This window comes from Mus pahari, chromosome 4 (assembly GCF_900095145.1).
Source record: "Mus pahari chromosome 4, PAHARI_EIJ_v1.1, whole genome shotgun sequence".
NCBI lineage: Eukaryota > Metazoa > Chordata > Mammalia > Rodentia > Muridae > Mus > Mus pahari.
The window spans coordinates 76,561,713-76,583,644 of NC_034593.1; the positions used below are offsets into that span (position 1 = coordinate 76,561,713).

Below are 21,932 nucleotides of genomic sequence, written 5' to 3' on the forward strand. Positions count from 1 at the left end.
CTCCTAAAATCCAAATACTTGCCTTTGATGATGTTCCGTCAACTTTTAATTTCCCAAAGCCAAAGTATTCATATTATTCCAAACTCAGTGACACAAAAGTTCATTGATGAAAACTGCTGTCATTCCTCTTTACCTCGACTATTAATTGATATGGAATTTTAGTCACATTAGTCACCTGGGAGCTTTATAGTTGTTGCATCCCAGATTTCTGGTCAGGCTAATTTTAAAAACACTTAGCTTCAGAAGATGATCACTGTTTGTTTCAACATTTCAAAAGAGGTCATGACACAACAGCCAAGTCCTTAAGCCAGCTCAGTGGGTGACAGCAAGGTGCCCTGGTCAACAGTGAGGTGCCACGGGCGACAGTGAGGGTGCTGTGGAGGACCGTAAGGGTCTGTGGGGGCACAGAGGGTTTGAACCTTCCATGTCAGTGATGTTTGATTTTCTTTCTCTAGCCAGAGTTCAGGAAAATGGTTCCTTTTTAGAGTAAATGTTCCTGACTCTCCCACCTGGAGGAGGCATCACCATGGCACCGGAGCAGGCTCCTTTGCCACTGCTGGGGTTCTGTGCTCATAGGGTTCTTGAGTATTTTGAAAATTACAAGAAAAGTGTGTGAATGTGCATTTTTTATACTGTGTTGGCAATGTGAAGATTGTTCATAATTGAACAGGATCTTTCTCATTTCTCACCCCCTGCTCCTCCACTTGAACTGTAGCCCGTACAAGTTTCCAATTGCTTTTGTAACAATTTGCAAATTAAAGGCTTAAAAGCAACCTGAAATTAAGAGTGTATATAGTTCTGGAGGTTCAAAGTAAAAAATCACTCTCATTGCACTCAAGAGAATGTCTGGCAGGGTTGTATTTCATCTGTAGGCTGCACAGATAGAGCGTAGCTGTTGTGGGAAATATTAAAAACGAACAGGCATGGCGCATCCCTGTGCTTCTGGTGGCAGCTCTCTGCCCCGTGGCCTGGCTGGCCATGCACTGGTAGGCAATGGCCGACCTGTTACTATCTCGTGGAGACTGACTCAGAGCTCCCCAATCTCTACACCCAGCTCGCTAGGTTCCCACTGGCAGGTAGTTACTGTGCCAGCCCTGTGCTTCAGTACCCCCAGGGCCTTTGTGGTGCACCTCAGGCAAACCCACACTTTGCTGTGCCGTACCTTTCTCTCTTGAACCTGGACGAGCCGCAGCGTGAAGGAAAACACCACACAAACTTAGTTCAGAAATGACGGTAACTCAGTCACTTGGCACAACTAAAATCCTAATCTTGTAAGCCTTGTTAAATCTAAATCCTCTGGTGGCAAGTCCTGACAGATCCACCATTGAAACCGGGAGACACTCGTAGCTACATCGTGTCCTCATGCTATCCCTGTACAAAAAGACCTAACTCTCTCCTGCTTTCTCTTTTCCTCCATCCAACCTGGAAGTCTCACCTACTTGCCCAGTGATTGCTCCCTTTATTCATTAGGACATGGTTCACAAGAAGTCACCTGAGTACATGACTCATTCCAGACAACCCCTCCTGGGAAAGCAGAATTAGTATCAAAATATAAACAACACCAGGGCCATCCACAACACATATATTTACTTTTATTTATTTAGAGACAGGGTCTCTCACCATGTAGCCCTAGCTGGACTATGTGTAGACCAGGCTGGCCTGGAAGTCACAGAGAACCTCCTGCCTCTGCCTCCACAATGCCAGGATTAGTTGTACAATGCCAAGGTTTTAGCTTTTAGAAGCCAAGTATATTCCTTGCCTGGTGGTCCCTTGCTTCATCTCCAGTGCAGCACCTTTCCTTCCCTAGTTCTTTTGCATCTCCAGGACATCTTTTGGGTCACCACGTCTTATGAGCATCTCTGATTCTCCTGCCTTAACCGTGTCAATAAGCCCTGTCATTACTTAGGGTTACCTACATAACCCAAGATAATGTACCCACTTTGTGATGCCTGATCTTATGTGCAACCCCTTTAACTGTGTATGAAGACATACTGACAGGCTGCGGGGATTAGGACATTGAGATCATATCACTAACTAATTTGATAGCACAATACATTCATCCCTCCTCTTCCTCCTCCTTCATCTCACCATGAGACCAGTGACCTGTGAGCTTGGTCATTCTTAATTTCTCTTCTCTCTTTCCCATCCTCCTGTCTCTCCATCCTACATCAGCTCGCCTCCAGATATTGTCCAAAGCTGACCAGATGTTGCCTTGTTGCCGCCACCCGGTTGTATCCAGTTTTATCTTCTTCATTAGTTTCCACCAAGTGCAGAATGGATGTCTTAAGTATCCTGGATCCCCAGGCTGGCTCCCTGCCCCTTTTTTTCACTCTTGGGTATTCTGAGTTAATCGCAGTGCAATACCGTGTGGGCTAAGTGTCACAAGTGGCATACATTGTGCCACAGGACTAGACCTCAGTTACCTCACTTCAGCCATGTGGAGATGGAAGTGAACTCTTACATCAGAGAAGACACTGGAGAGACTTCATGTTGGTTAAAGATAATTATCTTGAAAGGCAATTAGGATCTCCATTAAAGACTTTAGTCTTTTTTGTTCATCTGATTGAGTATTTCCTCTCCATCATTGGAGATAGAGAATGAAATTGAGCTCCGATTAGCTGAACCTCCCCATCTCCCCTGTCTCCTTCCTGAAGGAAGGGCATGTTTTAAGAAGTTGCAGATGGGTCATTTCTATTATGTAAATAAAGTGTATTTTGTCAGAGTTGTTGGGCGGATTACAATAGCATCGGCAGAACAAGGCATCTGAGTAAGTGGGGTGCCGCCACTGAAACAGAGGCAGGGTGCAGGCTTCCAGCCCTATTCTGTGATGTCCATATGGGAGGACAACTGTATGGCTTAATGAGATTGAGGGGAAACCTGGTCATTACCTGATGCACTTGGTAACAAAGGGAAGAAAAAAAAAATCTGGATATCATGATCTGTATACTTGCCCCTCTCACTTTTTGGGGAAAATGTTGACTAGATATTTTCAGCAATTTTTATTTGTTAAAATCCTACCTTAATTAAAATTTCTCAAGACATCTGAAAATGAAAGGTAGAACATATGAAAATGAGATACTCTGAGAAGTAACATATTCTGAAAATTAAAATTGATTTTAAATCAGAAGTGCTATATTGAGCCCTCCCAAGGCGGAGGATAAAGATGCCCTTGTTTATGTCCTCCGTCGCTCTGTCAGTGTGATGGCGCTGCCTACATTAGTTGCCAGTAACTGCTTGACATTTCAGTTTTGTGAATACAAATGTCTATTGATTTTTTTCCCCCTCCAGTAATGTATTAACAAGTTCCATATCCCACATTTTGGGTTATACTTTCCATTTTGTTTTTTAGCAACTGAAACAGAAAATATATATAATTACTTTGAGTCTTGTTTTGAAATGCAATCACAAGCATTGTTCAGACCTTTAGTGGGCCCCAAATATATCATAGAGAAGTCAATACTTAAGTTAAGCAGAAGATAAACTTCCCTGTTCTCTCCTTAATGAGAGATAACTCATGTGCTATGGAATTCACCCCTTGCCTGTTAATTTTTTCTCCTGGTGTTGGAGATAGGACCCAGAGCTTTGATTATCATGGCAAGTGTTCTACCACTGAGCCACACCTCAAGCCCTAATTTTAAAAACCATTTCCTATGGTGCTTTTAATGTATTTTGTTGGTATTCTTTGCTTCCTTTTCTGAGCAGTAGACAGAAATAAGTGCACTGAGATGTACAAAGGAAGGGTATTTTAGGTATGGAGGGCAGACACAATAAGGCTATGAGGTGGAAACAGGCTGAAGAGCCTGCTGGGTATCTTAATGCTGGATTTTAATTCAGTGTCAAAAGCAAGCTGTGGCTTTCTCAGATCAGCCGTGTAGTCCGGTTCTTGCTGTAAGGATGGGGCACACAAGAAACAGGAGAGGGAAAACAACAGTGTCAGGTAGAATCCTCTTACCGGCTGCCTCTTTGGTTTTATTTTTCTCCATCAGACTTTAGTTTGTTTCTTTTGCATCTGACATTGTCACTCCCTCACTAGGCTGTAAACTCCTTGAAGGCAGCCTTAGTGCATTGCAGGTTCTGCTGTCTATGTGCCTGTTACGTAGTGTGCACTTGATACTGTTGAATATACACTGACTCATTTCAGACTTCCCCAGGCAAGGGACGGATCTGCTACGTCATCCAGGACTGGGTGTGTATCTCTGAGGCTCCCATGTCCCATGTCCCATGTCCCAGCATGTGACAGATCCTTTGATAACCTTCTTTGCACTTGAACTTTGCACCTGCTAAAGGTTTAAGCTTTGTTTGGTTCCTGATTCATGAGAAAAATTTTGCGAGATGCTGTGCTGTGGGGCGGGCGCTTCCCGTTTTGAGGAAGCTGGAGTTTGGTGGTCTTGGTCCGTGTCCTTTTTGCCTTGTGACTCTGGCTCACACCTGTACTTTCTATTCCACCCTGGTCCTTGGGGGTAGCCTGTCTTTCCTCCTCTGTTTCTGTCCTTTCTCTCGGCTGTGTCATCCAGAGCCTTAGCTTCCGTTCTTGTCTGAAAAGTTTTCCACTCACCTGCCTTAAGTAGTCTCTCCTCGGCTCTGTTGTCTGGGCAGGAGCAACACCATTTTCTCCTTTATCCTTTTACTTCATCAACACCTGAGCGTAAGAATTTTATCAAAGTCCAGGCTGTCTCAGTAAACAGAGTACTCAAGTCCTCACAGGGTATTTGGGGAAGACAAATAAGTTGGGTGTTTTTCGTTCTTTCCTTTATTCAGATAGTTAGCAAGGCTGGGATACAGTTGTAGACAAAAACAAAAATATCTCCACTCTCGTGGATATCTCTTACATCTTGATAAGACAGATATAATAATTATACAGCTATGTTAGGTTATTGCTGTGTCGAGTTCTCTGAGGGAAGGCTCCACCATGCTGTTCAAATGTCTATTTATAAAGATTTGTTGTGGTCAGGAGAGCCACCAAGAGCTTCAGGAAAGGCAGGTTGAGAATGGAGGTCAAGATGGAGTTGGGATGATAAGCATGTGCCACATCTGGCTTCTATACTCACTTCCTACTTAATGTACTTAAGTAAATACCAAAAAGTTGGTTTGGGGAGTTGATTTACCATAAAAGGCACAGATGGCAATAAACAAGTCAAATGAGAAAGAAAGGATGACTCAAAGGTGTGTAAATGAAATTACACCAGAAAGTCAGCGAGGAACATAATGACCGTGGCCCATGCAGGACTAAGCTCTGAGCCCCTGCAGTCTAAGCACAGAGGTCTTTTCCTAGGTCCGAACACTTAAAGTCTTTACTATAGACCAGACACTATGGGACCTTTAGGTCAGTACCATTTACACCTAAGACCTCGGGGCTCCAGCTCATTGCATCAGTCTGATTAGTTGATTGATTTGTGTTTTTTTAGACAGGGTCTTGCTTTGTAACCCAGGCTGGCCTCAGACTCATATGTAGCACAGGCTGTCCTCAGACCTGCTGTCCTCTTCTTTCTGGGGACTGTGTTGTCACACTTAACAATATTTTTAGTAGTAAATCACAGACTAGAATTTTACAAGAGGTATGCACTCCTTGTTACAGATTCAGGGATAGAAGAGGGTTATCAGGGGAAGAAAGAAAGATAGAGGAGGCACAGCAGACAGAACAGGAAGCCCATGAGGCAGCTAAGGTTCAAAGCAGACCCTCTGGAGTTCCTTGAGGGCCCTCCCTTACACCATCTTGATTTTTTATTATTTAACTCATATTCACAAATATTTATATATAGGAAGCACCCTTCCTCCCTCATTAGACACATTATTCTGGAACAACAACAAAGCCCCCAAAATCTTGCACAGAACTGGTAGCCTTATTTATTAGCTGTTTGCATTTCAACTCCTGAAACATAAGCAAAGCAAGAACCTTGAAAGCATATACATAAAGCCAGTCATCAGGCATCGCAGTGACTTTCTCATGAGTTCTCCACTAAGGCTTTATTCTGGCACCCCATCTTGTGAATTCTCCAACAGCAGCAGCTCCTGGATTGACTTGGTATTATGCTAGGGCCAAAGGCTCAGGAGGATGCCAGGAGAGCCAGAGAAAGTAACACAGTCATGTGAGTGCAGTCACCACCCCAGCCCGGAGGAGCTCTTGAGATGATGGCATGGATCCACTTTTGGTAGTAGGTCACGTTGGTGTAGACTCCAGGAAGGTCCTTACCGCATTCCAAACCCCAGCTTACCACACCCATCTGCGTCCAGACACCATCAATGTGACAGGACAGAGGCCCTCCAGAATCGCCCTAAGAGAGACAGAAAGGTCTGAGCTCAGCTTTGAGAAGCCCTTCGGGGAGAGGAGGGCCAGTCAGGGGTGATGGAGAGGTCTTCAGAACTGGACCTGGACCCTCAGCTGTGGAATTCTCAAGTTCTGGGATCACAGAGTTTGAAAAAAATATACATTAGCCATTTCTTTCTTTCTTTCTTTCTTTCTTTCTTTCTTTCTTTCTTTCTTTCTTTCTTTCTTTCTTTTTTTTTTTTGGGGGGGGGGGTTCGAGACAGGGTTTCTCTGTATAGCCCTGGCTGTCCTGGAACTCACTTTGTAGACCAGGCTGGCCTCGAACTCAGAAATCCGCCTGCCTCTGCCTCCCGAGTGCTGGGATTAAAGGCGTGCGCCACCACGCCTGGCACATTAGCCATTTCTAAATGTCCATCTGATATACCTTAAAAAAGCAAAGCAAAATTAACATGATGATTCTCATTAAGGTTTTCACGACAAAGCAGGACTTACTCAGTGTAGTATGTCACCCTCTTTTTCCATTGTCCTTTTTCTAAATGCTCATTTCTTCTGTGGAGTGATAATGACAGCCATTGGGAGTTTGTCTCCTGCTTTGTTTCTTTGTTTTGTAACGGCGATATAATGCTGTTCACAGCTCACTTTGTGTGTCTGGTCTTATGATTGTCCACTCTGTTTTGATTACTGTCGCTTTGTAATAAGAAAGTGTGAGTCTTCCCACTTTGTTCTTCCTTTTTAAGACTGCTTATGGACACTTGAATTTCCATATGAGTTTACTATCAGCTTATTACTTTCTCAGTGTAGCTAATTTTTTTATATTGTCTTTCTTTTCGCTGCATCAGTAATACAATTCTCATTTTTTCTTTGTTCTTTCCCCAGGTCTAGTTTGCTCCCCACATCCCAGTTCTGTGCTCTCCCACTCTCTCCTCCCTCTCATCCGCGGCTGTCTTCCTCTCTGCTCCCTTCCTTGCCCCTTATTTCTTCCGTGCTCAGACTGACACTGGGCAGGTCTGTGCCTCTGCCTTGCATGTCCAGGCTCCTTCCCAGTGTCTCAGTGTGGAAATCGGGTCCTTCACTTGAGATATTCTTGTTTATACAACTGACATTACAACTAGGAGTTTCTCTCTAACCACTGTGTTAGCGCCAACCATAGGATATGCCTTTACCTCATCTCTAGCAGATAGTTTCCTAATTATTGTTGTGATTTCTTTTTTTGGCTCATTGGTTACTTAGGAATATGTGAATAACTTCCACAGAGCTGAACTGTCCATAGTTTTTCAGTCCCTAGTTTCTAATTTGATTCTGTTGTTACTAGAGCTCCTCCTTTGCCTATGATTTCAATTCCCCAACTGTACTGAGGCTCGGCTTACAGCTGTGCTAATCTGGGGGTGTTCTGTGTGCACCCAGAGTGTGTTCTGTCCTTTGATGCCTATCTCACAGCAACTCTGCTGAGGATGACATAGAAAAGCCAACGCTAGGAAGGCAGTGGAGAGGGGTCAAAGGCAGACAGACACGGGTTAATCCTCGGAAGAAAGAATGGCACTTGGTCTTTCAGTGGTTTTTCTCTAAAACAGGCCCATCCTTAGCATATCTGGTAGCAAGAACTTAAATAGAAACACGCAGTCTCGCTGGCTTGAGATTGGGGGGACAGAGCTCAGAGCTACCGCAATTAGAAAGCAAAGGGAGCAATGCTAGAAAGAAGAGAAAGGGGGTCAGGACAGTCACCTGGATTCAACACAACATAAACTGCAAGGAATGGGGAGCCAAGCAGTGGCTGGGTTGGTTGGTTGTTCTTATGATGCTGGGACTCAAACCCAAGGCCTCATGGAAGCTAGGCAAGTCTGTATGTACCACTGAGGAACGCCCACAAACCCTGTGGCTGACAGCTGAACAGGAGACTCTAGATGACATTTGAAAAGTATATGATGAAATAATATACCCTGGAATGCTTAGAGTGGGAGATACACCAATTTGTTGTCCAATACCAAATGGTCAGCCCTGAGAACATTGGAGCAGATTACATTTATGTTTATATATATAGTAGATGAATATTCCTAACAGTGAAATGAAAATGGAGGCTATGAATTTGAAAGAGGTCAGGGATCATATATAGAGGGTTTGGAGGGAGGAAATGAAAGGGAAGAATAATGTAACTATAATCTTAAAAATGAAACAAACAAATTTAAATATTGATGCAGGTCAGTTGATTTGTCCAGGATAACTCAAGAATTATTGTCAGAACTATCATTTCTTGGGTTGTAATTTATTGCTAATTACAAATAAAACAAGTTCGATCCACATTAGGATCTGGAAGGAAGGTGTGTAGAAATGCCTCAAGAGCCAACACTAACCTTGCAGCTATCCTTCCTCGCCCGCCTTTCACCAGCACAGAGCATGTCTTCCTTGATGACCCTCTCCAGATCCGGGAGGAAGACGCCAATTGGGTTGTAGAGTTGTTCACATGCCTCACTGGAAATGACAGGCACTTCGAGTTCTTGGAGGGTAGAGGGGTACTGACCTGCAGAGGAAGATGGGAAGGAAGGATCCTAACAACCTTCACAGTGGCTGGGGCAACAGTCAGAATCATCCACCTTCCAGCCATACTTGTTTATGGAAAGATCCGAAAATAAATGATAATGAATTTTAATTCTTTGTGTTTGAGGATTTTTACCTGTGCCAGTATTCTAAATAAAGAATATTCAGGTAACTTCTGGTTATGTCAAAATGAAGGCAATCTAAATTATTCTAAAATTGCTCTTTCTCATTTTCTGCTTCCAGATAAATTCCTGTCCCATCTCTACTTCACCTGGAAAAGTGTTGACATACATTTTGTCAACTAATTAACATACACACACGAAACCAAGCAAAGCTAGACTCTCCAAACATTAAGTCATGTTTAATAATCTCTGAAGGAGAGATAATTATGTGTTTAAATTGTTAGCATTTGCTCTGTCAGTTATAACCAGGCTCTAGGCAAGACACAGGAGTCAATAAACGTGTAAGTGCCAAAAGATATTCCATCTGAAAACTCGTAGACTGATTTGATCCAGTTGAATAATATTAGCTAGAGCTGAGTGTAGACTGAGGTGAGATGTGAGGGGCATGAATTCAAGGCCAGCTTTGGCCACTGAGTAAGTTTAAGGCTAGTCTGAGCTATAAAACACCCTGTCTCTCCCCATCTCTCTTGTACCTTCCTGATTTTGTCCCCATCCAGTCACCCAGCAAGAAGCTGGAACTGTCAGCTGCTTTGAGATATTGGGCAAGCAGATGGGCAGAATGACAGACGAGAAAGTGACCCGGGAAGACAGCTTCAGTAGGGCAATATCTGCTTCTGTATGGTGCTGTCTGTTGGGTGTGGCGATTCTGGACACGTAGTATTCTTTGCCTGTGCTTGAGTACTCTCTATCGATGGATCCAAGCCACACACTGTATAGAAAACTGTACCAGGTCCTACGAGGGAAAGATAGAGGAAAATCCAAGTGGAGGGTTGGCCTACAGTAGATCAGAACCAGCTGCCTATCTGCACCCCAAAGACTCTGAACAAGAGAGAAGAATACCAGCACTCAGTTAATCTTGAGCCAAGATTAGTCTGTGTCCTTTCTTCTCTCTGTGCCCTGCCTGGGCTTCTCTTCCTGTAGTCTCCTCTTACATGCTGGTGGCCAGAATTTACCCTTCATACTCTCCCTGATCTATCACTCCTTCCATAGTTGTGTGTGTTTGTGTGTGTGTGTGTGTGTGTGTGTGTGTGTGAGTCACTTCCAGCTTTCAGCCCTTAATGATTTCCATGGTGTTTTTAAGAAACACTGTTTTGCCTTTTTGACAACCCCCACCCCAGACACAGACACACAGACACACAGACATATGCACACGCACACGCTCACACACTTTAAGACTTGAGTTCCTAATTACAAGGTGAACACTGAGCTACCTTACACATCTCACTGACTAGCCTTGCTCACTGACTAGCCTTGATCTACTAAGTTTTTTGGTCAGCTTGACACATCTGGGAAGAGGAACCTCAGCCGAGAAAATGCCTCCATCAGACTGGTCTGGAGGCAAGTCTGTGGGACATTTTCTTAATTGATGACTGATATGGGAGGGACCAACCCACTGTGGAGTATGCCACTCCTAAGGTTTTGGGGAATAAGAATGCAGGCTGAGCTAGCTATGGGGAGCTAGCCAGTAGGAAAGGTTCCTCTGTGGTTTCTGCTTCAGTTGCTGCCTTAAGTTCCTGTCCTATCTTTACTTCAGGGTGGACTGACTACACCTGTAAGCTGAAACCAACCTTTCCTCCTGGGTTAATTTGGGTCATGGTCTTTCTTACAACAATAGGAAGTGACTGAGACAAGCCTCTCCTTTAATTGGTTGTCACTCCTCTTCTTAACTAATGCGGTTAGATCAGTGTTTTCTCATCACTGTGTAGGCTTCCTGCACTACAGGTTAAATTGGATCTTGTGACTCTATTTCTCACCAACCCTTTGCATTTTCTGAACTTAATACCATAGCCTCCTTCTGCTTTCTATATGCCCATCTCAAATCCATCATTTTGCCCCCAAACTCTCTGCTAGAAATACAGACTCCTCAGTATGTCCAGGCCTGTCAGGCAGTCTGTGAGCCCCCACCCTACCCCATTGTGGCCCTTGGCCTTCTTGATCTGGTCTACTCCACCTGCTATCATTTTGGACTTACATTTATAATATTTATGATCTTCTTGAGAGTTCTCTTGTGTTAGAGCCTACTATTCTGTCTTGATCCATGTTTTCCTGTTCCTCCCTGCCCATATGTGTGGGTGGTAACATTTTTATGAATTTGTTTATATCCTATTGATTCATAGTATATGGATATATGGATAGACTATACAATTTTGGCCTGGGAAGAAACTCTCCCTCGGCATTTTGAAGTCACTACACCATTCCCCTAAGTTTTCACGGTTGTTAATAAAAAGCCTGTTATTTTGACCTCTATGCATATTAATTATCTGTTGTTGCACAATTAGTTGCTACAATGTTTTGAGGTACAAGTGAAAAAATACTTGTGTCTCAGATTCTTTGAGTTGGGTCAGATGTGACCTAACAATTGTCTCCATCTCAGGGTCTCTCAAGCTGCTCCAATCAGAGTGGGCTTGAAGCCATCCTAGGCTTGACTGAGTCTGTTTCCAGCTCACTTATTTGAGTCAGAGTCTTTGTGAGGAACCAGTTTCATGTGGTGCTCACCACACAGCAACTTGTTTTCACAGTGTCTCTGAGAAAGCTCAGATTATATTTGTGAGCCCCAAAAGCTCAAGACAAACCCCTGACTTATATTTCAGAAGTAAGCTGACACAAAGGAAGGGAACTCTCTCGCCCTGTCCCATTCACTCCTAGGTGATGTAGGGTTCCCTGCTGCCCTACAGACCTGAATGCTGGCACTGGTCTCCTGGTTCCCATGACACCATCCAAACATTTCCCAGAAGCCTCTGTGTGTTAGCTCCCAGCTACATCTCACCTTTTTATGCAGTGTGCTGCTGTCAGCACCCAGTGGTCACTGATGAGAGAACCTCCACAAGAATGGGTGTGGTCGAAACGCAGGCTGACCTGCCAGGGCCAGCGCCTCAAAGCAGCATCCTGGCCACCCACAATGCGTCCAGTGTATACAGGTCGTCCACATACTAGACAAAGAAGAGCAGGGGAACTGTGCAGATTGAAGTTCCTCCATTTTCTTATTGTCCCCAAACTCCCCTCTCATCCTTTTCTAGGATCTAAGCCCTCACTAAGAGTCCTTACCCTTCCCAATTCCATTTTTTAAAAAAAGTCTCTTTATTTAGATACTTTATCTGTATGTTTTGACTGCACACCAGAGGGCATCTCATGGAACTACAGTTGTAAGCTACCATATGGAGGCTGGGAATTGAACTCAGGACCTTTGGAAGAGCAGCCAGTGATCCTAACCACCAAGCCATGCCTCTAGCTCCCCCCCCCCCTAATTCCAGGTTCAGACCCAGCATGAGGACACTCACCTGATTGCAAGTTTTTCTTTTTGGTAAAAGAGCCCTGGAAAGCTCCTATAGAAAACACACCATGTCATCCATCAATACATAAGAAAGCATCTTACATTAAACTCACTGAACAGAAAGCTTTCCAGATTGGTGGTAAGGCTAAAATTTACAATTATCTGCCAGAGAGCAGGGCCCTTGATAATTGTATACCTTCCTGCCTATGGCAATGAAGTTTACCTTTTACTTGGTGATTCAAGATCATTGTCAGGGCATCCCGTGTGTTCACTCATGATATGGTGTGCTGGGAGATGCGTTTGAGATGTATAGGCTCTTTATTTTTATGTTGTTTTTCTTTAACTGAATTGTCATTTTACAAAACATGCGTATCTCTTGTGCTACCTCTTACCTCTTTGTTACTGATAGCGTGCCCTTGTTTTAATCAATTGTGGGCCAGAAAATTAACCGAACAAGTTACTTATTATGCCAGAAGTGCCTCTAGTTTCCTCTGCCTGAAGTGCAGTTTTCCCAGGCCTGGGTTTTATCTAATTGCTCATTTCCATGAAGTCTTCCTCTCTTTAGGGAGTGGAGATAGCCCTGAGCGCAGGTATATTTTTTTCACACAGGCATACCCTTATCAAGTAGACTCAGACTTGTGGGAAAATGGCAGAGCCTCTCACCTCTTGGGGTAAGGCTCAGAGCAATGGCAAACCTTCCTCTGGTTCATATGTGGATGTTGATAGCATGGGCAGAAAATGTCCACTGTAGCTTTCTCCCACCATGTTTATGGCCTGAAGGATGCTCTCCAACAAAGGCAAGTAGATTAGCTAAACCTGCCTCCTCAATCCAGCGTTATACCACACACCCTGCCTCTTTGTTTAGGGGTATGCAATAAGCCCACCTCTTTATTCAACTGTATATAATAAACATGCTGAGCTGCTGCAGCTCCGGTCACCCAACCCCAGCTTTTCTGTGAGTCTGTGTATGTGTGTTTGTCCTTTCCTCATTCCCTCATGTCCCCAGCCAGGTGGGTACCTGGAACGGTACCTGGGAGACCCCTTGTGCTACTGGGGCTGGAACGCATTAGCCATGTGTTCCACCAGCTGAGCCACTACTCAAGTTTCTTTCAAGTGTCTGCTTAAATTATTCCTCTGGGAGAGGCCACTTTATACTAACCAGTTACCCTTTTTTGTTCGTTTGTGTTAAGTAGGCTAGGTCAGCCTAGAATTCGCAAATGTAGCCCAGGTTGGCCTCAAACATAGGATCTTCTGGCCACAGCTCTTCTGAATGTCGGGATTACAGGCCTCTATTGTCCCTGGACTTTAGGTGCCCTTTTCCTTTCATAACATTACTACCCATTGATATGCTTGGTAATTTACATTTTCAATGCGTGCACTGATTATAAGTCCCATGAAAGCAAGGACTTTAGTTCTGTTTACTGCTTTATCGAACCGCAGACATTACAACAGTGGCGTGTATGCAATGACCTCGCGGGAGTTTCTTGGACGGTGCCACTCACAAGTGACGCCCACACGTTATCATCTGATTCCTTCCTGAGGCAAAAACCTCGGCTTTTCTCCCCTCTTGGCTCTGCCCCTGGGGCTCACCCAGCAAAAGCAGCAGCAGAACCTCGAGGCCAGCAGGGCCCATGCTTCGGTCCTCCGGTGCAGCACTTCCGGCTTCCGGGACTCAGGGTCCTGGCGGAAGGCCGCTGAGGAGTAGCCGCGGAAGGGGCAGGACCAGCTTCTCCCGCTAGGTGGCGCTCTCAGCGTTTTCCCCTTCGCTAGGGCCGGACTGCAAGCGGCTGCAGGACCGTGCAGCGCCCCCTACTGTCTTGGGGGATCCACTGTGTGGAGGTTTTTTTGTTGTTTTTTTTTGTTTTGTCTTTGCCGAGGGTGGGGGTAGGGGTTATTGGGAAGGAGTAAGGTCTTGTCTGTCCAATAGCACAAAGCTGGAAGTGGGCAGGATTCGAGCTTTAGTCAAAACAAACAAATAAAATGGAAAAGAGGAAATTAACCCATTCTCTGAGTTAAATCCGTTTGTTTTTACAAATCAGGTTTTCTGGAAAAATAAACTCTTCGGTGATGCTCTGTGTATGGGACATTTATTGTAGTGTGGTCTCGGTGTTCACACCTGGGGTGTGTGTGAAAAGCCAAGAGGAGAGATAACCTAGGACAGCCCTTGAAGACCAGAACTGGGAAGCCGTGGGTCTGTGGTAGCTTGAGAGCTTATAAGCAGGATTGTTGAGTGTCTCCACGCAGATTCCTGGCATTCTTACATTAAAATGGCTCAACTGCAGTCCATACCACCTGCCCAAGAGCTTCCTTGTATTCAACTTAAATTCCTAAGAGGCTTTATTTGGTGCAGATGATCCATACTTACCAGGACATAGGTTCTCATGACTGTGGATTATCTTTGAAGAACATATCCTCATATAGAAGAAGCTGGGAGGGAATATGGAAATATGTCAGAGTAGGTCAGCAGGTTTTTTAGTGCTATTGCCCTCAGCCTGACTCCTCCTGTGCATGCGCTGTGAGCACGCACACAAGCTACAGAGATGGACAGAGAGACATCAAGTTAGAGAGACAGACACCAAGTCCCAGGCTGGCCTCAAAAATGTGATCTTCAAGTTAGTTTTTTAGACCTGCACCACCCTGCCCAACCTACTTCTTTATTTGAAATAACTACATTTTAAAGACGTGTTCAGAAATGAATATTTGAAAAAACTGTCTCCATATGTTTGCTTACTGACTCCCCACTACATTTACCAGGCTTTTCAGATCCAGTTGTCATCAGTTGTATCTGCCCGATAAACTCCATCTTCCCTGTTCTTCCGAGCTTCCCGCAGGCTTCCGAGGATTCTTTCCGTCCTCTGTCTTTGAGCTTTATACAGTCACTCCGGCTTTGTACCAATTGCTATGATTTTATCATCTTATAATTTTGGCTTCCTGCTTTACATCTTTTTTTTTTTTTCTGAAGAAAAAAAAACCCACTTGTTTTAATCACAACCACCTTTGTGGTTATTTCAAATAATTTCTGGTGTTCACAGACAGTTTTAACTGTGAATGGGGCTTTTTAAAAGGCCAGGGAGCTGGGGATAGCTGCATAGCCGGAGTGTTTACTTCACTTATGAAGGGCCCCGGATTCTACCCCAAGCACTGCAGAAAGAAAAGAGAAAAGTCAGCTCTTCCTTTGACGCCTGCCTCTGACTGGAGAACAGGTTGCTTCTGCCTTGGTTTACAGCGATTCTTGGGCTCTGGACCGGTCTTTGATTTGGCAGGAGTAAAGGTTTGAGCAGACACTGTTGGGTCCCGTGATTATCCCAGGTTCTGGGCTTCTGCCATCACAGGACAGATGTGAAGTTCTAACGGACTTCTTTGATAATTTAGTTAGGTTGCTCACAGATTCTCTTTTCTCTGTTGTTAAAAATGTTTTATAAAAATGTATTTTGATACTGCGGTCTGTTAAGTTTTGTTGGAAGCAAACTCTATGGGATGTAACAAGGGCACTGGCTTCTTATTCTGAAAATTGGAGGGTAAAAAAGAGTTGACCTGCTTCTCTCGTACAAATTATAGTTGTAGAAACCACTTAGGCTCAGTCCATGAGGGGCAAAGTCTGCCTAATAAATGCGTTTGGACTAGTAAAAATGTAAAAAAAATTACAAAGTCACTACTTACAGCCCATCATGAAAATTGATTAGGAGTGGTCCCGAGTAGTTTAGATGAAAAGTGGATGCAGATCTTCGGCTGGCACCTTCGAGCCCTCTGATCAACTGTGGCATGGCTAAAAAGTGGGGCAAGGCAGACACGTGTGCCTCTTGATGTCTCGAATATGAAGCGCACAGCGCCTCCTGTGCAGCATCCTTGTCAGAGAAAGACCCGAGCTCCAAAGCTACTTCCAATTGCCAAAAATACCCAGGATGAAAGTACCAGTTACATTACAATACAAGGAAGTAAATAGGCAGAGTCAGAATGTGGGGCATTTTCTAAAGCCGCTAACCTCGTTTTTTGTAGTAAGCCAACCCCGAGAGGGGAAAGGGGGAGAGACACCGCTCTGGGTCATCATTCGCTTTAAAGAGGGATGTAAGTGCATTCTCCCTGTTTGGATCCCAACTTAACAAATCAGCTCTAATAAGTTCTTTTTACCTAGGGAAGGAAATTTGATAGAGCCGGGTATCGGATGGGTGACGTTAATCCTGGTAGGTGTGACAATGACCTTGGGTTATATAAGGAAATATATATTTTCAAAGAGAGAATCAGGAACCCATGAGCCCTTTGTAAATCTGAGCTAAATTCTTTTTGTCATTTTGGAGAATGCTCCGGTGGTTTTTAGTCCACAGCCCCGTTGTTCTGCACAGTGACCTTGAACAAATCACCTTTATCCAATGGCCTTTCTCCAGTCTCCTGCTGGGCCATGACGGGAATCAACTGATGATCACAAAGATCCTTTATAAATGTGAGCTGCCATGTGGTTGCTGGGAACCGAACTCAGGACTCCTGGAAGAGCACACTGTGTCCTTAACCACCGATGTCTCAGCGCCCCCAACCCCTGATCCTTGATAAATGTGGCGTTGATGATTCATTGCCTCTCCATCATCCCATGTTTTGGCAATTCTACTTTTCCTCTACAGACATTTTACTTTCAGTTCACCAGTGGAGAAACACACTGGGCCTGCCCCTTTGCTGTTTCCTGGATTGTTCTAAACTAAGGAAGCAGCAAGGCGTTGGGAGTAGTGAGTGTCCGTCTTATGCCACCACACATCCGGATTCTCTCGGAGCTCTCCACCGCCGCTGCTGCCTCCGGTGTTGGATTCTCTGTCCCAGGCCTCGCAGTTAAGGTGCTTTCCAACTGCTTCTACTGTACACGAAAGCTGTTGGTTTGGGAAATGCCAATATGGAGGGAGTATTGATAGGTTTGTTACTTGTGGGGCTGTGGAGGTGACTACCTCCTTACCTTTGCAAATGAATAAATCATCCACCATAAGCCTTTCATAAGAGTTAAATGTAGCAGCACAGCGCTAGCACTGAGCTTGGAGTTCACCTATTAAAGCAGCCTGATAAACGGCAGCTGCTGTTCTTGGTTTCATTCTCAGCAACGACTACCTTGGTGACAACCTAGATCTGTGCCAGTGGATACTATAGGCTAGGATGTCCCAACCTTGGCACTGGTGTCCTTAGGGATCAGGTGATTCTTGGTTGTGGGGAAGCTGCCTTGTTAATTGTAGGATATTAAGGAGCACTCCCAGTCTGTCAGATGGATGGTGTTACCTACTATTTGTTGGGATGTCTGCAGACATTGTCAAATGGCCCTGGGGTCAAAGTCATTAGGTAGTTGAGAACCCTGTTATATAGAGTAAGGATGCCACATTAGGAATTTTATTGCATCATCATCATCACCATCGTTATCATTAGTTTTGGATTTTTGCAACAGGGTTTCTCTGTGCAGCACTAACTGTCTTGGGACTTGTTCTATAGACCAGGCTGGCCTCAAACTCAGAGATCCGTCTGCCTCTGCCTCCCAAATGCTGGGCTTAAAGGTGTGTGTCACCACTGTCTTGATCTTTAGGAATTAATTTTTATCATGGGTATCCTGAAGATAAAAGGGACTAAATGAACTTGCACATGGATACCTTATTATCTGTATTTCTGCCTCTTACCTAATTCAGTCTGTTAAATCAGTTTTGTATGGGAAAATGAGCAAGCCCCACATAAAACCATCCCCTAAAGAATAGCAGACTTTGGCACTGGCCATTTTTGGTGCCCTCAGGACCAGATACCTAAGACTTCTACTGGAAGATCCAATCTGAGGGTGGCAAGATGGCTTAGCTGGTGAAAAGCTTGCCATGAAATCCTGTCAACACAAGTTCGATCCCTGGAACCTACAGTAAAGGAGAGGGCTGACTCCCAAAAGTTGTCCTCTGGCTTTCACACAGTTGCTGTGGTACATGCTCACACAAACGCACACTCAGTATACACTATCACTACCACCACCGCCAATAATAATAATAATAATAATAATAATAATCACAAATTTAAAGGGCCCAATCAGATCTTAGTTCTTGAACCTGGATAAGAACGTTTTAGCCAAGCTTTAGTTTCAGTACAGTAAGTCATATATATATATATATATATATATATGTGTGTGTATATATATATATATATATATATATAGTTATATAGTTATATAGTTATATAGTTATATAGTTATATAGTTATATAGTTATATAGTTATATAGTTATATAGTTATATAGTTATATTGTTATATCAACCTCATACCCTGGACCCCTGGACCCCTGGACCCCTGGACCCCTGGACCCCTGGACAGCCCTCTCTTTTCCCTGGCTGTTTATTTTCTTAGCTGGTCTATGGGTATCCCTTGACTGAGACTGACCCTGTCCGAGTTCTGCCCTTCTTGCCTTCTTGTAGGGATTTGCATACCTATAATATATAAGGTATATATTCTATATCTTACTAAAGAGAAAATACTTCTCCTTGAAAATTTTTGCTTCTACTCATACTAAATAGTTCTTCATGATTTTAACAGCTGGGTTTCTATAGTGTACAGGTCTCATTTTGTTCATTTAAAAACTAAAGTGAAGCAAAGCAAAAACAGGAATTGCAAGGTGCAAGCAGGATCAGGAGTTCAAGGTCATCTTCAGCAACATAGAAAGTTTGGGTGTAACCTATGGGTTACATATGAGCCCCTTTCACAAAAAACAAACAAACAAACAAAAAACGGAAAATCCCCCAAAAACAAACAAAATACCCCTCAGAAACTGGCCTGGATACTTCCTGTTTGTTAGAACTGTTAGAAGGTTAAAAGACCTTGGACATTTGTTCCTCCTTCCACGCTGTTCACACCGACTCAAAAGGAGAACTAAACAGCTGCAAATGGAGACTTTGATTCCAATAAGATGCACAATAGCTGGGGACAAAGGGTGGGTGCCATTCTAGTCTAATGGAAGGAAGAGCCCTCGACACAGCTTCTCAACAGTGGATGAAGGTCACTTCTGATGGAGAGTCAGGCAGTTTTGGGTAAATAGGCTAACATCATCTCAGTTGTTTTCATTTGTACAGGTTCACTGGTAAGACTGAATTAGGTGATATTGGAAGTGAACAATGTAGTATCTAATACCAAGGAGTCACAAGGCAAAAGCAAGTTTGTGCCATAGTTGGGAGATGAGCTAACGATGCCACATCACCTACAGAATCCACTGAAGCAGGTCTTTACACACACACACACACACACACACACACACACACACACATGACTTGGCACAACTCAGCTCAGTCTTGGTTCTAGGATCTATCTTTTTGGCTTCTGGAATTCAAGGCTTGACAGAGCATCCACAAAAGATCCAGTTTATCATATTCAAGACCTCCATAGAAACTAGAGTCACCATTTACAAGAGGAGTTACTTACTTCTCCATTATTTAGAACGTTTATTTATTCCCAACCAGGCACCTCCTTCTTGCTTATGTGTAGGGAAGTCACATGAGAAAGTAGGTGTGGTTTGAAGAGCCCAAAAGAGAACAAGTGCTGGTAGCCTTTGGACTGGGGTGAAATATTCTTACAAGCTACTACAAAAAACTATCTTAAATTCTTCTCAACCCTAATTTTAATGATGGTTTTTAAATGCTTTAACCTCCCTTCTAACCCACCACCCACCAGACATAGTGACAAAGAAAGGTTATTAAGGATACGGGATAAGTAGACCTGTTTAGAAGTGGTTCACAAATTCAATCGGCACTGTCAGGAAACCAGCAGTTTAGTTCACAGGAGTCAGCAGTGGCAGCCTGATCCACTCGCAAACACTTCATGAATGTACCAGCAGTCCAGGTTGGTAGAGTCGGGGCTGCAAAGACGAATCAATCGGCAGCAGTGGCACAAAGTAGTAGAGTCAGCAGGAGGAACCAGGACCACCAGGGACGCCAGGAGACCTTCTCAGCTGTCTCTCTCTCAGCAAAGACTCCAGACCAAGATGCTTTGCAAAGCTAGCTTTGCAAGCAAGCCAAGCGTCTCTCACAGGCCACTGAGTCCTATTTATACACTCCAAACATCACATAGCCTCCACAGGTCTTGCCCCACCACGTCTTGCTTCAGCGTGTGAGTTTGTCTTTGCAAAACATATGAGTGTGCGTCAGCTGACATCACTCTGCTGATTCGCCAGAGTTTGAGGAAGCAGCAGGAACCCGCCAGCAGAGCACCAGAAGTTTTTGGGTGCATTTCTCTCTATGGAGTCACAACAAATGGAGCTCAGCTACAAAATGTAAGGCAGACCAATAAATGCGTGATGTTAGCAAAGAATCCTTCATCACTCTTCCTTTCATATTTGCTTTAGCAAAACCTGTATCTGCTTCAGGAAAACACTCCTTTATGTGTCTGCCCTAGCAAAAAAAAAAAAAAAATCCATTACAATTGACTTTCCAAAGAAAGTTTCAACTTCATAAGATCACTTCTCCTGATCACAGAATGTTTTTGTAAGAAAATACAATGCAAGCAGCTGAAGGGGTTTGCCACCCATAGGAAGAACAATACTAGCCAACCAGAGCTCCCAGCGCTCCCAGGAACTAAACCATCAACCAAAGAGTACACATGGAGGGACCCATGCCTCCAGCTGGATATATAGCAGAGGATGGCCTTGTCAGGCATGAATGGGAGGAGAGGCCCTTGGTCCTGTGAAGGCTCAATGCCCCCAGTGTAGGGGAATGCCAGGGCAGGGAAGTGGGAGTAGGGGAGCATCCTCATAGAAGCAGGGGGAGGGAAGATGGGAAAGGAGATAACATTTGAAATGTAAATAAATAAAATGTCCAATACAAAAAGAAAATAACAATGTTTCTATTTAGACTCAGGATAACTTCCTTCAGAAGCCAAAGGTCTAATAAACACATAGTTAACTGACTTCTGTCTAAGAGTCCAGGTTAACTACCTGCTGGGTTTTCCCTCATCAGTGTTTTATATTGTTAACAAGAATTAACTTTTCCTACAAATGATCTTCTTCCAAGTATGCTGACTTGAAATTTTTCTCAAGTTTATTCCTACATGAGGAATATATTTACAGGCATCTTTTGGTTTTCTTTTAGATTTAACTGTCATGTATTATATTTAAGTTTTGGGTTTTACAAGGTTGAAGGACTTGTGGTTGTAGTTTAGTGGTAGAACAGTTGTCTGGCATGTGTGTGTGTGTTTGTGTGTGTGTGTGTGTGTGTGTGTAAAATGCACAACCTGTTAGCGTAGGAGAAGAGAGAAATCGGGGGTACAGGAATAGGATGAGCCAGGCGTGACTGCGGCCCTTGTTCTCCTGTTTCTGACAGTCAACAGTTGACTTCTGATTTTGCTCCATCAATTATATCTATTAAAAAGCAAACTTAGGCCTTAAGGTAAAAGCTCCTTTGTAAAGTACCTTTCAACTGTTTTATGATTCTATAGCAATTTTTTTTTTATCTATTTGTGGCTTTTTGTTTTTGATTTGGTTTGGTTTGGGTTTGACTTTAACATCTAGACACATGGCTTCTTTCCCATCTTTCTATCGTTTTAAGTTTTATACATATTCAGCATATTTTTCTTTTTTCTTTTTTCTTTTTTTTTTTTGTTTTTTTTTTTTGTTTGTTTTTGTTTTTGTTTTTGTTTTTGTTTTTCGAGACAGGGTTTCTCTGTATAGCCCTGGCTGTCCTGGAACTCATTGTGTAGACCAGGCT

The 21,932-nt window shown here is 43.7% G+C and overlaps 2 protein-coding genes across 4 annotated transcripts in view; one reads left to right on the forward strand and one right to left on the reverse strand.

The window, feature by feature from the left end:
* Positions 1–21,932, forward strand: part of Sh3d19 (SH3 domain containing 19) — a 161,245-nt gene that overhangs the window by 17,918 nt on the left and 121,395 nt on the right. The gene's annotated exons all lie outside the window — the stretch shown is intronic.
* On the reverse strand, positions 6,016–13,883 carry Prss48 (serine protease 48). The gene is made up of 6 exons (XM_021197049.1): positions 13,841–13,883; positions 12,258–12,302; positions 11,747–11,909; positions 9,453–9,712; positions 8,614–8,780; positions 6,016–6,272 (listed from the first exon to the last, which is right to left on the reverse strand). The coding sequence occupies exons 1-6, from the start codon at positions 13,881–13,883 to the stop codon at positions 6,045–6,047; spliced, it is 906 nt and encodes a 301-aa protein (XP_021052708.1). The 3' UTR covers positions 6,016–6,044.

Coding starts and splice junctions, on each gene's coding strand:
- Prss48 (XM_021197049.1), bottom strand. CDS start 13,883: ATGGGCCCTGCTGGCCTCGAGGTTCTGCTGCTGCTTTTGCTGG. Junction 9,713..11,746: donor GCAGCACACTGCATAAAAAG/GTGAGATGTAGC, acceptor TTTCCCTCGTAG/GACCTGGTACAGTTTTCTAT. Junction 8,781..9,452: donor ATGGGGACAAAATCAGGAAG/GTACAAGAGAGA, acceptor CTTCCTCTGCAG/GTCAGTACCCCTCTACCCTC.